Source organism: Suncus etruscus, chromosome 9 (assembly GCF_024139225.1).
Source record: "Suncus etruscus isolate mSunEtr1 chromosome 9, mSunEtr1.pri.cur, whole genome shotgun sequence".
Taxonomy (NCBI): domain Eukaryota; kingdom Metazoa; phylum Chordata; class Mammalia; order Eulipotyphla; family Soricidae; genus Suncus; species Suncus etruscus.
In genome coordinates, this window is record NC_064856.1 from 58,728,630 (window position 1) to 58,744,016 (window position 15,387).

At 41.6% G+C, this 15,387-nt stretch overlaps 1 protein-coding gene across 1 annotated transcript in view; it reads right to left on the reverse strand.

Annotated features, from left to right (window-relative positions):
- The window catches only part of NRIP3 (nuclear receptor interacting protein 3), a 29,953-nt gene extending 20,140 nt beyond the window's left edge, over positions 1-9,813 (reverse strand). Inside the window, exon 1 of the mRNA XM_049781086.1 lies at positions 9,640-9,813. Within this exon, the coding sequence (XP_049637043.1) occupies positions 9,640-9,813 (174 nt within the window). The remainder of the gene's footprint in view (positions 1-9,639) is intronic.
- Between the last annotated feature and the right edge of the window lie 5,574 nt (positions 9,814-15,387).

A 15,387-nucleotide genomic window follows, 5' to 3' on the forward strand; every position in this document is an offset into this window, starting at 1 on the left:
GTAATTGGCTTCATCTCTCTCAAGTTTAATTATGCTCTTTTCATGATTTCCTATCCCAAATATTGTTTCTGCTTTTCCCAAAATTTTTTAATTCAATCTAGTACTTCTCTCACATTTATCCTCTGTTCTAATTCAAGACACCATTACTTTGTTGTTGTTGGGGCGGAGGGCAAAAGCAACTCCCAGTGGTGCTCAGTAATTACTCCTGGCAGTGCTCAGGGGACCATATGGAATGCTGGAGATCAAACCCAGGTTAGCTACTTACAAGGCAAATGCCCTATGTACTGTACTATCATTCCAGCCCTCACCATTGCTTTTGTTTGTTTGTTTGTTTTTTGGGTCACACCTGGCGATGCTCAGGGGTTACTCCTGGCTCTGCATTCAGAAATTGCCCCTGGTAGGCTCTGCGGACCATATGGAATTCGAAACATCACTGGCCCTGGGTTGGCCACTTGCAAGGCAAAAGCCCTAGCTATCGCTGTGCTATCTCTCTGGCCCTCCCACCATTGCTTTTTAATCTGTTCTGCAATAGCCTCTTATCATTGTTCTTCCTTTGTCTTTCTCCCTTCACCAATTCTCTATTGAGGAACTAAGATGACTTATAAAATCTGTCAGATGGCACATTCTTACTCAAAGTCATTCACTAACTCCACACTTATAGATTCACACTTTGAACAGAATTCAAATTTCCTTTTTTGTTGTTGTTGATTTAGGCCACACCTAATGGTGCTCTGGGCTGACTCCTACCTCTGTACTAAGGATCATTCCTGAGGTGCTCAGGAGATCATATCAAGTACCAGGAATCAAATCCCGACAAGTGTCCTACCCTCTGTACTATTGATCCAGCCTAAAATCCAAATTTCTTATAATAATCTAAAGGATTCTGAAGCATCTAATTTATTTTAATTTCTCCAACCTTCACATAAATGCCATATACATATCATTTTTCTTTTCATCCATGCCTCTTTGCTCATAAACTTTTCTATTCTAATCCTTTGCACCTGCTGTTTTGTCTACCTGAAATTTTCTCCCCTTAATATTTCAATCACAGTTTTCTGGCTTCAGTTCTAATGTACCTTCCTCAAAGAATAAGTAATTCAACTCTTCCATTACTAATATATTCCACCACTTATTTCATAGTAATTATAAATTCACAATTATTTCTGCTTAATTTACTATTTGCAACTTCACTCCCTTCACTAGAATTTTAATTACACAAGGGTAGAAACTTGATTATTTTTATCACAGCCATCTCCAGTTCTTGATGCAATACTAAGTGAGCAAATATCTACCCTTTATGTCCAAAGATTATTTTGTGTGGTGCTAAAGATAGAAATCAGGTACTCATCTATTTAAGGCAGGTGTTCTGAGTCATATCTTTTGCCCTCATAAAAACTTTCTTAGTTAATATCATTTAGTTCTTTCCTTGTTATAATCCCTTCAATACTTGTGCATTAATTTGTACTTCATTTGTTCCCACTTCTTGTCTGATGCTTTGAAAATTTGCATAAGTGGTTAATATTTTTTTTATTTTGGGCCACATCCAGCAGTGCTCAGGAGTTGCTCCTGGCTTTGTGCTCAGGAATTACTACTGGTGGTGCTCAGGGGACAATATGGGATGCAGGGAACTGAACCTGAGTTGGCCATGTGCAAGGCAAATGCACTCCCCACCATGCTATCTCTCCAACACCATATGTGGTTAATTTTTATCTTTATTTAAATACCGTTTTTCCAAAGGCTATCTTCTATTTTTCCTAATGTTTAGATATACGAGAACAATGATCTAACAGGCATTCTTCTGGACATAATTCTCAAGTCATAGTGTGACATGAGTCTGGTCATGTCCATTTTATGCTTTAGTTTAATAAAGCAACCACTAACCTAAGCAAGTCACTAGTTCTATACTGGTCCTGAGATTGGGCTACTAAATCTTAACTGGGTTTAGGCATCTAAATCTAGACCAGACTATCTTAAATGTACTGCCACCTCTTTAACATCAAGGACTCCTGAAGGAAATGGGTACTATGAAAAGTGTCTTTTTTCCAGGTAAAAACAGTCAAGGCTCCTCAACCTGGTACCCACTCCTAAATAGTTCTAGTAGAGTGGAAAAAAAAATTAAGGTGACCTTTCAGATTGTACTGCAGAAATGTCACAAAATCGTGATTTGAATCCTGAAATAAAACTAATATATTACAGGGCTAGAGCAACAGTACAATGGGTAGAGTGTTTGTCTTGCACATCTGACCCAGTTTAATTCTTGGCACCACATGTGGTCCTCCAAACCCACCAAAAGTGATCTTTGAGTGCAGAGCCAGGAATAAACCCTGAGCACCAATGGGTGTGGCTCCAAAACAAAATAAAACAAATATATTTCTATGATCCACAATAAACCAGATTGGAAAACAAAAATGACAAAAGTCTGCCTTCATAGCAACAATTACTACCAGAGGAACAATCCAAGACCTCTAGTTAATACTAAAATCACAATGAAAATCACTTAGGAATAAGATCAGTACATACAGTATACAAGTTAAATACAATATATACCTGTTTTTGTAACTATGTGAGTACAATAAGCCATATCATTTACTATGGATGTTATTGTTCCTATTAAAACAAGAAACAAATATCATGAGAGATGGTTCAGTTTACAAAGAAGATATTTACTATCTGATCCTTTATAAAGCTTAACAACTTCTGACTCAGTGTTGAAAGACAGCCTTCAGAGTCATCAGAGCTTAATTTGAATTATCTTGCACATATAAAGTATTCACAAAGATCAATATCAATAAATCCAATGACCCCGATTAAAAATGGGAAGAGAGAGCTAGAGCGATAGTACAGTGCTTGTTTTTGCATGCCGCTGATCCAGATTCAATCCTTGGCATTCTATGTGGTCCCCCAAGCACCACCAGGCATAATTTTTGAGTGAAGAGTAAGGAATAACCCCCAAACATTACCAAGTATGACCAAAGAAAAAAAAAGAGAGAGAGAGAGAGAGAGAGAGAGAGAGAGAGAGAGAGAGAGAGAGAGAGAGAGAGAGAGAGAGAGAGAGAGAGAGAGAGAAAAGATAAAGGCTGGAGCAATAGGGCAATGGTAAATCACTTGCCTTGCATGCAGCCAACCAGTGTTTAATCTTGGACACCATCATAAATGATTCATGAGTGCAGAGCCAGGAATAACCTGAATGATGAGACCATAAGGAAATGATGAAATAATGCAATTTGCTGCAACTTGAATAGATCTACAACTTGAATGAAGTAAGAAGGACACGCCAAATACCAAATGTTCTCACTAATCTATGGTATATAATATATCAAGGACATAAATGATAGGGAAAGAGGAGCAAAAAAATAGTTCCAAATTACAGAAGCAAAAATGTCCAAGAAGATAAATAAAGGGAGTAAGAAAGAAGAGGACTAGAAGTAATCTGGGAAACTGATGTGGCTTTGGACTCATTTATGGTATAGGGTGAGGAACCTGTATATATCTAAAACTCTAGACCCAATACTACATGGAAACTAACCTACAATAATTAAAATGAAAATGTATCTGTCAATTATTCAGGAGGGAGTGGGAGATAACCTGGTGTTATAGATAAAAAATGGGGTTCAAAGATAGTGGGACTGGAGATTGGAACATAGTATGCCTAAAGCTCTATTATGATATTTTAAATCATTGTCTAAAAATTAAGTTTAAAAATTACTGGATCAGAGAGAGAGCACAGTGTGTAGGACACTTGCCTTGCATGTGGCAATCCAGGTTCAATCCCCAGCATATGGTCCCCTAAGCACTGAGAGCAGAGCCAGGAATAACCCCTAAGTAACACTAAGTGTGCTCCCACCCCCACCAAATTACCTAGCAGTGCTTTTGTGTGGGTTATGTGAGATGATGCATATAAAGCATTTAATGCTTTCAGATACAAAATAAGCAATAAATGTTCATAGTAGTATGTGGATTGTGTATTTGAAAATTTAAAACCCAGACTAATCAAGATCGAGTAACATTTTTTCAAACTCCCCCCTCCAAAAAAATGAAAAAGAATGTGAATAATCTTTCTCTGGTTTAGTCCTCAAGCATAGTTTGCGGACAAAATGTCGCTTCAAGCCAGGTATGCATATTTATTCTGGCCTTACAAATCAAAAAGAGCACTAACATCTCTGTCCTTTGCTTACTAGCTGAATACACAAGACATGACCATTCTCTCCCCACAAGAACACAAATTGTCCCCTGGGTTTGCAGCTGCTCAAAAACATATGTGAACCTAAGACAATCTGTCACATTATCACAAGACTTCCATATTCTGTCTCTTTGCCTTGCCTTGTGACTCAACATACACGCTATTTCAAAGAAAATTTATTCCTGATTGTTATCTGCTTTGTGGATTGGTCAGAGATGATACAGTTTCTCAGCTACCCATGGCACAGAATTCTTACTCGTAGATTCTATATAGGGCACACATATTCCTTAGGTTAGTGTTACATCCATACCATCTCACAGTCTGCTGACTAACCAGGAAATTTTGAAACTATAATCAGATTTTTGGTCTTTTTCATTATTATCATACTAAGCAAGTAACCACAGCTTCCCCTAAATTTCTCTACTGCTTAATGATTATAACATCTTGTCAAGTAACATAAGTTTCCTGGTGATATATTTATTTTTTGGAACTGTCGAGTCAACATCTACATTTGAATAGCAATAGATATCTCAAAAAAATTTTTTTGGGTGGGTAACTCCAGGCTCTGAACTCAGGATCATTCCTGGCTGGAATCTCATACCATATGGGATTCCAGGAATCAAACCCAGATCACTTCTGATCATCCTTCCACATAGTTTTCTACTGTTTTCCTATATCAGATTAAAATCCAACTCTCAGTGGGTTTTATGATCAACATTAACCTACATAATTGTAAGCTTCCCATTCTTTTATATTATATTTATAAATATATGTATATATATTTATATATCATCTCCATCACTCCCTACCTTTGCTCATTTTGCTCTGGCACAATGGCAATTTGAATGCTTCTTCAATCACATTAACACTGATACTTATACTTGTGGCTATATGATCTTTACACTTTTCTGTTCCTTCTTCCTAGAACATTTCCCCCTAGTATAATGATCCCTCTTTTCCTTCAATATCTCCTAAAATGCAATCTTATCAGAGAGGTATTCTATCCTACCCTAACCCTTTACCATGGTTAATTTTCTCCAGGCACTAATTACTGCTTGATATAATTTTTTTCTGCATTTTTCCCATATAATAATGCAAACTGCATAAGGGCACGTTGGTTCACTATTATATCTGTCAATAATAAGCATTCAATTAATATTTGTGGAATAAATTAATTAAACTGACTTTACACCTAACCTATAAATTACCTATAGAAACTTTGCTAGCAGGGCTGGAGAGATAGCATGGAGGTAAGGCACTGGCCTTGCATACAGAAGGATGGTGGTTCAAATCCCGGCATCCCATATGGTCCCCTGAGCCTGCCAGGAGTGATTTCTGAGCCTAGAGCCAGGAGTAACCCCTGAGCGCTGCCGGGTGTGACCCAAAAACCAAAAAAGAAACTTTGCTATCTTCATCTTCTAACACTACAACTATGTCCTGAACACAGAAAATATTCGTACAATAGTTGCTATAATTATATAAAAAAGAAACTTTGCTATCTTCATCTTCTAACACTACAACTATGTCCTGAACACAGAAAATATTCGTACAATAGTTGCTATAATTATAATAAAATTATAGCCCTGGAAATACTCAGTTCTCACAAGATCCTATTATATAAGGAGGTTCATCCTCATTTTGTTTTCCTTTTGGGGGCATGGTAGAAGGGGAATCACACTAAGTGCTGCTTCAAGACTGGTCCAGGCATGGCTCGCTCTTTTCCTTCCTTCCTTCCTTCCTTCCTTCCTTCCTTCCTTCCTTCCTTCCTTCCTTCCTTCCTTCCTTCCTTCCTTCCTTCCTTCCTTCCTTCCTTCCTCCCTCCCTCCCTCCCTCCCTCCCTCCCTCCCTCTCTCTCTCTCTCTTTTTCTTTCTTTCTTTTTTTTTTTAGTTGTGATAGCCAGCATCTCAGGCATGATTCTTGAGCATTGCTCTCTGCAGTGCTTAAGGGTCCATGTGGTACAGGGATCAAATCCAGGTCTCCCCTATCTTTGCATGCACTCAGTCTGTTGAACTATCTTTCTGGACCCATCCCTCCTTCTCTAAGACACTGAAATTTTCTTGTTCAAAATCTGTATGTAGCAGTGTGGATAGCTTACCCCACTATCAATGGCTAACCTCTAGGATACCACAAAGGGCTGTTCTACATTCTGATCAGATAGAGCTAATAATCAAGGTATATGACTACTTATTTCATAGTCAAGTGGGCCAGCTATGTCTCACCATCCTTTATTCTGTCTTTGTTCCTAAATCTAGTGAATTCTACTAAAATATCTGGATCATTCATGGCAGAAAAACTATTTCTGGGTCTTTAAAGACATGAATTTTGTATTATCACATTGGAATAACAACATACTATCCCCATGGCATAATTTTTTTTATTATGAGTCTTTGAGCTCAATGAGAATATTTATGAAGCTGATAGTTGAAACAAAAGAAATCATAATTATAGTCAAAATTCCAAGTAGAGATTTTATTCTTGTTTCACCTTCAAAAAATCAAATTATCACTTACATTTCTAATTTTACTTCTTAATCTAATAAAAAATTTAAAAGCATTAAATGAAAGAATAAATAAAATGAGTCAGATATAAAAAATAAGATTAGGGTCAGAACAATAGTACAGCAGGTAGGGTGCTTGCCTTGAACACAACCAATCCTGAGTTCAATTCCCCAGCACCCCATATAGTCCCTCAAATACCAGCAGGAATTATTTCTGAATTCAGAACCAGGAGTAATCTCTGAGCACCGCCAGATGTAGCCCAAAAATTAAAAAAAGAGATTAATTTCCATAACAAACTTAGTAACAAGCAAGTATACATAAATAAGAAAAGGGCAAAGTCTTTTTCCTGGAGCTAAGAGAACAAGATCACCTTTGAGGGGCCAGGTAGGTGGCGCTGGAGGTAAGGTGTCTGCCTTGCAAGCGCTAGCCAAGGAAGGACCGCGGTTGAGGACCGAGGTTCGATCCCCTGGCGTCCCATATGGTCCCCCCAAGCCAGGGGCGATTTCTGAGCACATAGCCAGGAGTAACCCCTGAGCGTCAAACGGGTGTGGCCCCCTCCAAAAAAAAAAAAAAAAGATCACCTTTGATTGACTAAACTGTTCTTTGCCAAAAAAAAAAAGGGCAGGCAGGTATCAAATAGTAAACATTATAAAAACATCATGGAAAGATAGATAACTCAGTCGTGTAATAGGTTATAAAATAAAAAATTCAAACTACAGAGCCAATTAAAAATGATTTGTGGGCCAGAGAAATAATACAGGACTTAAGATGCTTGCCTTGCATGCAGCTGACAAGGGTTTGATCCCAGTACTACATATGGTCCCCAGAGTGCTGTCAGAAGTGATCCCTAAACACAGGGCCAGAAGTAAACTCTAAATGTCACCAGGCATGATACAACCTTCCTCCCAAACAAAACAAAACATAACAAGCATGTACATCCTCTTATTTTATTTATCCTTATTTTATTAAATTTGTGTTATAACCTACTTTAAGCAAGAACTAGTCAATGGACAACTTTCAAATCTCACTTTAGTGAGAAAAACTGAAAACAGTTTTTCTGAATAGATAGATAGATAGATAGATAGATAGATAGATAGATAGATGTAGAAAGTGATAGGAAAGCACTCCTAAAGTTATTCCTAAAATTGTACTGAGGCAGCAAAGTTAGTTCCAAGAGTATAAGCACAATGCCTCACCCCATGTTCACAGCTCTTAGTTTTACCTCACTCTCCCTGGTACAGCTCTCTGTGCAATCACTTGCGCATTCAAGGTGTGAGAACAGTGGGAGAGGGATAGCAGCTCATGGCAATGGGGGAGGGGAGAAAGTGTGAACCATGACTCATAGTCTCACAGTCAACTGGTACCTTCATGGCAATAACCTGCTTCCTCTGTCTAGTCTACTGTCAATACTCTATGCTATCAACCTTAGGTGGCTCAAAGGAGACTAATTGAATTCAGAAAAAGAAATGCAATACTTTCTACAGAGCATCAAGTAGTTTATAGAACGGCAGTCAGAAGGATGGAAAGGTATTCCTTAGGGCTAGAGGAATCTGTGGCAGACTAAGACCATCAAATGTCAATCATATTTTAATCCAGTGCAAAGGAAGACAAACAACCTATATTTTAATTCTGCTAATACTTCTTTATTGGTTCCCGAGTCTTCCAGGAACTAGAATTATTTTGGCCTGAAGATGAGAGTTGGATGTTATTTGCAAAATAAATGTAGACTGCTTTAATGAGAAATAAGTGACTTTTTTTCTAGGAATACATTTCACTACGTTGCCATTCTGAGTTAGTATGCATCAGACTATCATGGGGTTGCTGCAAGGATAATACCTTTTGGGAAACAGAGCAAGTTAACTGAATAGACATTTCCTGCACAAAATAACACACACACACACACACACACACACACACACACACACACACACACAAATTGTGCATGAGAAAAGAGTACAAATCCGACATTAGCATCTGCCATTCCAGTTGCTTAGAATGTTTGTTTAAAAAGCAAGTAGATTTATAAGCTCTAACCTCCAAAAACATGCTCAGGCTGGAAATGACAGTTTTAATGAACTAGGTTGACCCCCATGCCCTCCCTGCCCTGTTCAATGAAAGATATCTAAAAAGCTAAAAAAAAAAAAAAAGCTGAATAAAGGCTGCAGAGCATCATCTAGTTCACCCAAATAAAAATTAATACTCCATAAATTACAGCCCAGAAGAATACACTCACTGACCATGAAATAAATTCAAGAGAACCACAAAAAAAAAAAAAAAAAAAAAAAAAAAGAAAAGAAAAGAAAAGAAAAAGAAAAAAGAAAAAGAAAAACCTCCAAATAAAATAACAAGGATCAACATCAATTTGGCTCGGCACCACTGATAGAAACTGGAGGAGGAAAGCCAGGTAGGGTTCGTCCCATCAATAACCCTTGGCCAGCCTTTCCCTGCCTGGAGTTGGGAGGGCAACAATATCTGAGTGCAGCCCCCCATCATCCTAATCCTAAATCAATCCTAATTCTCCTTCCTGCCCACATCCACAGAGCTGGGTCAAAAAAGACTGCGCCATCCCTGGCTCCCTCTCTGGTTAATGAGCCTGAACTGACCCCAGTTGCCCAACCTGCTTCCCACTCTTTGGGGGGCAGAGAGGTGAGAATGATGAGATGTTTGGGGTTCACATTTGACTCCCCCCACCAGGATAGATGAGACCCCAATCAAAGGAAGTAGAGAGTAGATTTTTCATGCAGGAGGGGCGGGGGGGGGGGGAAATCAACTCAACAAAGGTCATCTGGGTCCTGGGACTGTTGACACCCGACACCCCCTTTCCCACCCGCGTCCTCTCCTGACACCCATTAGGCGTCGCCCCGGTCTGGGACCCGGAGACTGTGCTCCTGCTGCTGCTGGAAGGGGACCGGGAGCCGCGCCCCGGGAGCCCGACGCGGACGGGGCGGCGGGGGCCTCACCGTGTCCTTGGACGAGCCCAGCTTCTTGAGGCCGTCCAGGGGCAGCAGGTCGGCGGAGTCTTTGTGGATGAACTGCACGGCCTGCTTCATCCGGCGCTGCTGCCTCAGCGACGCCGCCTCCCGCAGGTCGCCGTCCTTGCGGCCGCTCTCGGTGAGGAGCCCTGAGTAGAACATCGCGGACGCAGACAGCGTCGCCCTCGGCCTCGAGCTCCACTACAGCTCTGCCGAGAGCCGCGCGCGCGCCGCGGGTTTTTATAGCCGAGCGTGACGTCACGCGGAGCAGCCAATGAGCGTGCAGGGGGCGTGGCCGACACGGAGACGGGGACCGAAGTGCGGCTGCGTGCATCTTAGTCTACCCCACCCCCCCACCCCTCGGGAGAGGTGAGTTCAATTAAGAGAGTTAGCGCCAGTGGAAGGAACTCTCCATCCTATGCCATCCTACGACTAGGAGGAACTTTGGGAATCCCATTCCGTTCCAGTCGCAGCCTCAGGGTCACAGCTCACCTGTCCACGCCGTGGCCGAGCCCGGGATCACCGACAGCCGAGCCATGATGCCCAGGGCCCAACCGAGCGCACCTGCTGCTCTCGGAGCTCCCCGCGCGCACAGTCCGGTCTTGGGAGGACAGGTGGCGCCCTCCAAAGTTGGGAGCGCTGGGATTTCTCCCCTTGCAGGTCGATCTCCACCCACCTGCTCACGTCACTCAGGAGGGGGCAGCCGCGGCTGCAGGCAGGCCTTCCTGGGACCCTCCTGCGAGCTTCTCCCCTGTGCTGGGGGGACTGGGTCTAGGGCTGGCAAGGGTCGTCGCCTCTGCGCTCTGGTTGGTACCTGCACTTTGGAATGACAGCCAGCGGGAAAGCTAGTTTTTCCTCAGCTAACTCTTTGGGGGAGAGTTTTCACCTTCTCTCCAACACGCTTCCAGGAATAATCGGAACCCAATTTTCTTCAGACATCTTTTCTATTCACATGTCATTTCAATGAGACTTTCAGACAGTCTGGGGTTGGGCCTTCACATTGTGACTTTGTACAAACCATGCATGTGTCTATCCTAGGAATTAGCATCACCGTTCTTTCCCAAGACCATGCTCAACACAAAAAAGATTCTCACTTAGGATAATAAAAGTAACAATAATGACATTTACCGGGCCTTTATGTGACAGGTGCCAGATTGAATATTTAACATGCAATGCCTCTAAATTCTGGCAACAAATTAGGAGGTAGTTTTTAGCATCTTACAGTGAACTTTCTGAAGCCAAACATGTCTCCTGAACGTGACCTGGTTTGGTTTCCTTCCAGTCCATTCTTTGTGGCTGGTTGCCAGAGTAATCTTTCCAAACAAATGTTATCGTCTCACTTTCATGTTAGGCTTCCTACTGCATTTAAGATAAAAACCCACATTCTTGCATTGTCTACTTGGTACCTGCCTCTCTGCTCTACTCCAGCTTTATGAACCTATTCAGGATATTCTGGGGAGCTATTCTCCCTCTTGCCAATTGGCCAGCCTTTGGATATTCTGTTCTCTCTGCGGGGAGTGCCCTCTCCTACTTTGTTCAGTAAACAGAGGTCAGTATATCATTTCTTGAGACTGTGGCTCTGTTATCATTCCTTTAGGAAAGCCTTCTGTGACTGCTCAGTGATGAATTCTTCCCAAATAAAAATCCTACATCTGGAACTGGAGTGATAGCACAGCAGTAGGGTGTTTGCCTTGCACGCAGCCAATCCAGGATGGACCCAGGTTTGATTCCTGGCATCCCATGTTAACTCCCTGAACCTGCCAGGAGTGATTTCTGGGCGCAGAGCAGGAGTAACCATTGAGTACCACCTGGTGAGGTCCAAAACCCCCACAAAAAATTTCTACATCTCAGCCTGGAGAGATGGTGCTTGCCTCATATGTGGCTAACCCAGATTCAACCCCCAGCTCTGTCAGGAGTGATACCTTTACATGTTTGCTTCTCTTATGGGGCCTATCCAGTATCAGAGAAATATTTTAATCCTAAGATATTAAAAGATGAGGAAAGTGCCAGGAGTAAGCCCTGAGATCACAAGATATAATTCAAAAAATGGGGGTGGCAGCTGCGGAAAATGGGGCATGCTCTGAATCTTCTATTTTTTGTTGTTTTTGTTTTTGTTTCGAGTGGTGTGGGAATCCTTCGGTGAGATGTTGGGTGTCTTATTGGTTGACTAGTATCTATGTCCCTAATTAATTGTAAGGCCTAAGAAGATATACACGTTTTTCTTTTTCTTTTCTCCATTGATTCCCTAGTATGTAAATTCATATGATATTTTAAATATGACACAAAAAAGGTCTTGTCCAAGAAAAACAAATGACAGAGCTGGGATTTTTAAATTCAGACTATCTGCCCACCCCCACCCCCCTAGTCCTGAATACATGCTAGAGCTTCCCTGCCTGGAAAGACCAGGTTTGATCTCATGAATTTGCTCTTTTCCTCCATTACTCTCTTTAACATTTGTCCTAGATCTGAGGTTTACAGACCATTTGTAGGATAATTGATCCTCAAGACCAGAAAACCACTCACCTGGCTTCAAGGAAGGCCCATGCTGCTCCCATCACCACCACACAACTCCATCATCCACCAAGGGCAAAATCTCTGGATGCAGTTGCAGCTCACCTTCAGTCTGGGCACATATCCAGCAGTGAACACAGTGGCTGCCCTGGCTTCTTCTGTCCTGTCGCCTGGATCCCTGCCTAATCATTTCTCTAGACTAGAGTTGCCCGGGGACAGTAAAAGACAGCATTGCCTTGTCTCTCGAGGACAGGTGCCCCCGAGCTCAGCAATACATCCTCTTCCCAGAGGACAGACACAAGAGCGAGGATCTCTGGGGTTTGGGCCAGATCATCTACCTTCCGCTGGGAGGAAGCCAGACATTTTTCAGTTCCCTACTCCTCAGCTCCCTGGCTGTTCTGTAACCTTTTCCTTTCTGCTGAAGATGGCCAGTTGAAGAAAGAGACTCCATTCATAGCTCTATTTTCTCATCCCCCAGGAATACCAGAATGAAGACTCTGTCTAGTTTTATTGGAACCTATCCATGTCAAGGATTGCTGAAAAGAATTGGATCTTGACTAGAACTGGAGAGTATTTTGTGGATACATTGTTGTTCTAGTGGAATTTGTGTTCTTCAACTGGATCTGTGGCCTCGTCTATTAGTCCCCTCATCTCTTAGTGATCTTCTTAAACCAAACTGAAACCATTACTGACCTAATTCATGGGGCCATGCAATGAGGTCAACACCCTCCCCGGGTGCAGACTGTGAATCTCTGCAGACTGTAGCCTAGCTGATTGATATGAGGAAGGGCATCTCTGGGCAGTTTATCAAAATGGCTAAATAAGTCACTTATTACTTCTTAGCTTCAGCTTCCCTGTCAGTAAAATGAAAGCAGCAAAATTGCATGTAAAAATTGGCATTGTAAACTCTTAAGAACTGTACTAGCAGAAAAGGTCATTATTAATATACATAACATTGACTTAAATTAACAAGACACAAACAACCTTCACTAACCTACTGATTTATCTTGCCAGTTTGAAAGAAGCAGAATATAGTTGTTAAATGCTTGGACTTGAGAGCCCAGTATAGATAGATTGAATCCCTGTTCCTCCACCTACTAGTTCTATGACTGACAATTTTGTTAGCCACTGTGTCTTTCAGTTCCTCATCTAAGAAATAATACTGATAATATGTCCACTTATCTGAACTGCTGTAAAATGCATATAACACATTGTTTATAAGTGCTCAGCAGAAGATAGCCACATTATCACTTGTAATAAAATCAGAAAACCTTGTATATCTCTAAGTCTCAAAGCTGGCTGTAGCTGATGCTTCCTCTAAGCCTCCCCGCAAAGCTCCAGTCAATTCACACAAATATGATCTTGGAGCTAAGGTCTTCAAGGTGGATGTTAGCTAGCTCCTTTCCTCTACCAGATGTCTCTTGATTCTGAATTTAACTTTCCAGTGGCTCTGTTAACATTTCTACATACTGCATTAGCAAGCATTGAGGATCAATCCTTGAACATTGTTCTAGGGGACTGGGTAGATGGCCCAAAGAACTATAACACTTGTTTTGTTGTGGTAGTCCTGGGTTTGATCTAGTGATCACCATTAGGTACCCACATCAAGTAAAATAAAATTTTAATAACATTGGGTACTATTACAGTTTGGGTTTTGTTTGTGAATTCTTCTTCTTCTTCTTCTTCTTCTTCTTCTTCTTCTTCTTCTTCTTCTTCTTCTTCTTCTTCTTCTTCTATTCTTCATCTTCTATTCTTCTTCATCTTCTTCATCATCTTCTATTCTTCTTCATCTTCTTCTATTCTTCTTCATCATCATCATCATCTTCTTCTTCTTCTTTCTTCTTTTTTCTTCTTCTGTTTTGGTTTTTGGGTCACACCTGGCAGAGCTCAGGGGTTACTCCTGGCTGTATTCTCAGAAATCGCTCCTGGCAGGCTTGGGGGATCATATGGGACCTGGGAATTGAACCACCATCATTCTACATGCAAGGCAAATGCCCTACCTCCATGCTATCTCTCCAGCCCTTGTTTGTGAATTCTTGTGACAAAAAAAAATAAAACAATTTCTAAACAATAAGGCAAACTTTTGGTCCTATAAATTAAAATGTGAAGGGCAAGGGGTCAGTTATGACTGGATTATAGGACTTGAATGCCACATTCATTGTGTCTTAGTTCTGGGCTGCTGCAGCAGCAGGCAGTCTCTTTATGACTCATGGCTGTCAGCAGCTCTACACTTACAGTCTGTTCTCCCAGCAACCTTCCTTTGGGTCTTCTACTAAGAGGAAGACCTTTGAGAATGGGAAACAAGATGAGTGCCAAGACTGAGAGAACAGAAGAGTGGACTGGAAGTACAGAAGAAGAATAGGAGATAGGTAAGGAAAATTTCAAGAAATCTTTATTTCCCCTTCTCTTTGCTACTCACACATTTTTTGCATGACTCTGCCCTTGGGCATATCATGGATTTCACCTTTGCTAATCACCCATATCCTGGAAACTAGAGTCTCCTTTCTCTCTTGGTGCCTTCCCCAGCACCCCAACTGACAGGAAGATTCTATAGCAGCTGCTGCAGGTTCCATATGTGTGCCAGGATGTCTGACTATACAATCCCCACACTTTGGCATCCAGCCCTAAAGACAGTGTCTGCTTTGGCAGGTTAAAGCAAAGACGAGATATTTTGGTCCTCTTCCTTCCGAGTGATTCCCAGCAACACCATATTCATAAAACATGACAATTGGCAGTCCCCTTGTGTTTTCCAAAGTTGGCTGGGACTTTTGGACCCATTCCTGTCAGCAGTGATTTTGTCTTCTGGGATAAGGACAGGCTGTGGCCTCAAATCAGACAGCAAGAGAGGAGAGAGAGAGGTGGGAGGCAAGATATCAGTGCTTGAAGGAAGAGCACTTGGTGAAAGAGGAATATTCCAATCTTGACTTTGAGGCTGACTTCTGCCCTTGCTCACTGTGCTGCCTTGGCTGGGTTCCTTTATCTCCCTGAGCCTCAGTTTGTCCATTGGGCATGACTATGTGTGGTTTAAGTCAGATAACACAGATACAGCCAGACATGACCCAGTCTTCACTGCATATTCTTCATTTACTCATCCTCACCAGCAGAGAAAAAAAAAGAAAGAAAATGACTGGCTCTCTGAGGACAGAAAGAGTTCCACATGCATGCTGGCAATGGATCTCCTAACTTCAGACTTCTTCAACTATGGCCAGTTCTTCAGCTTTTCAC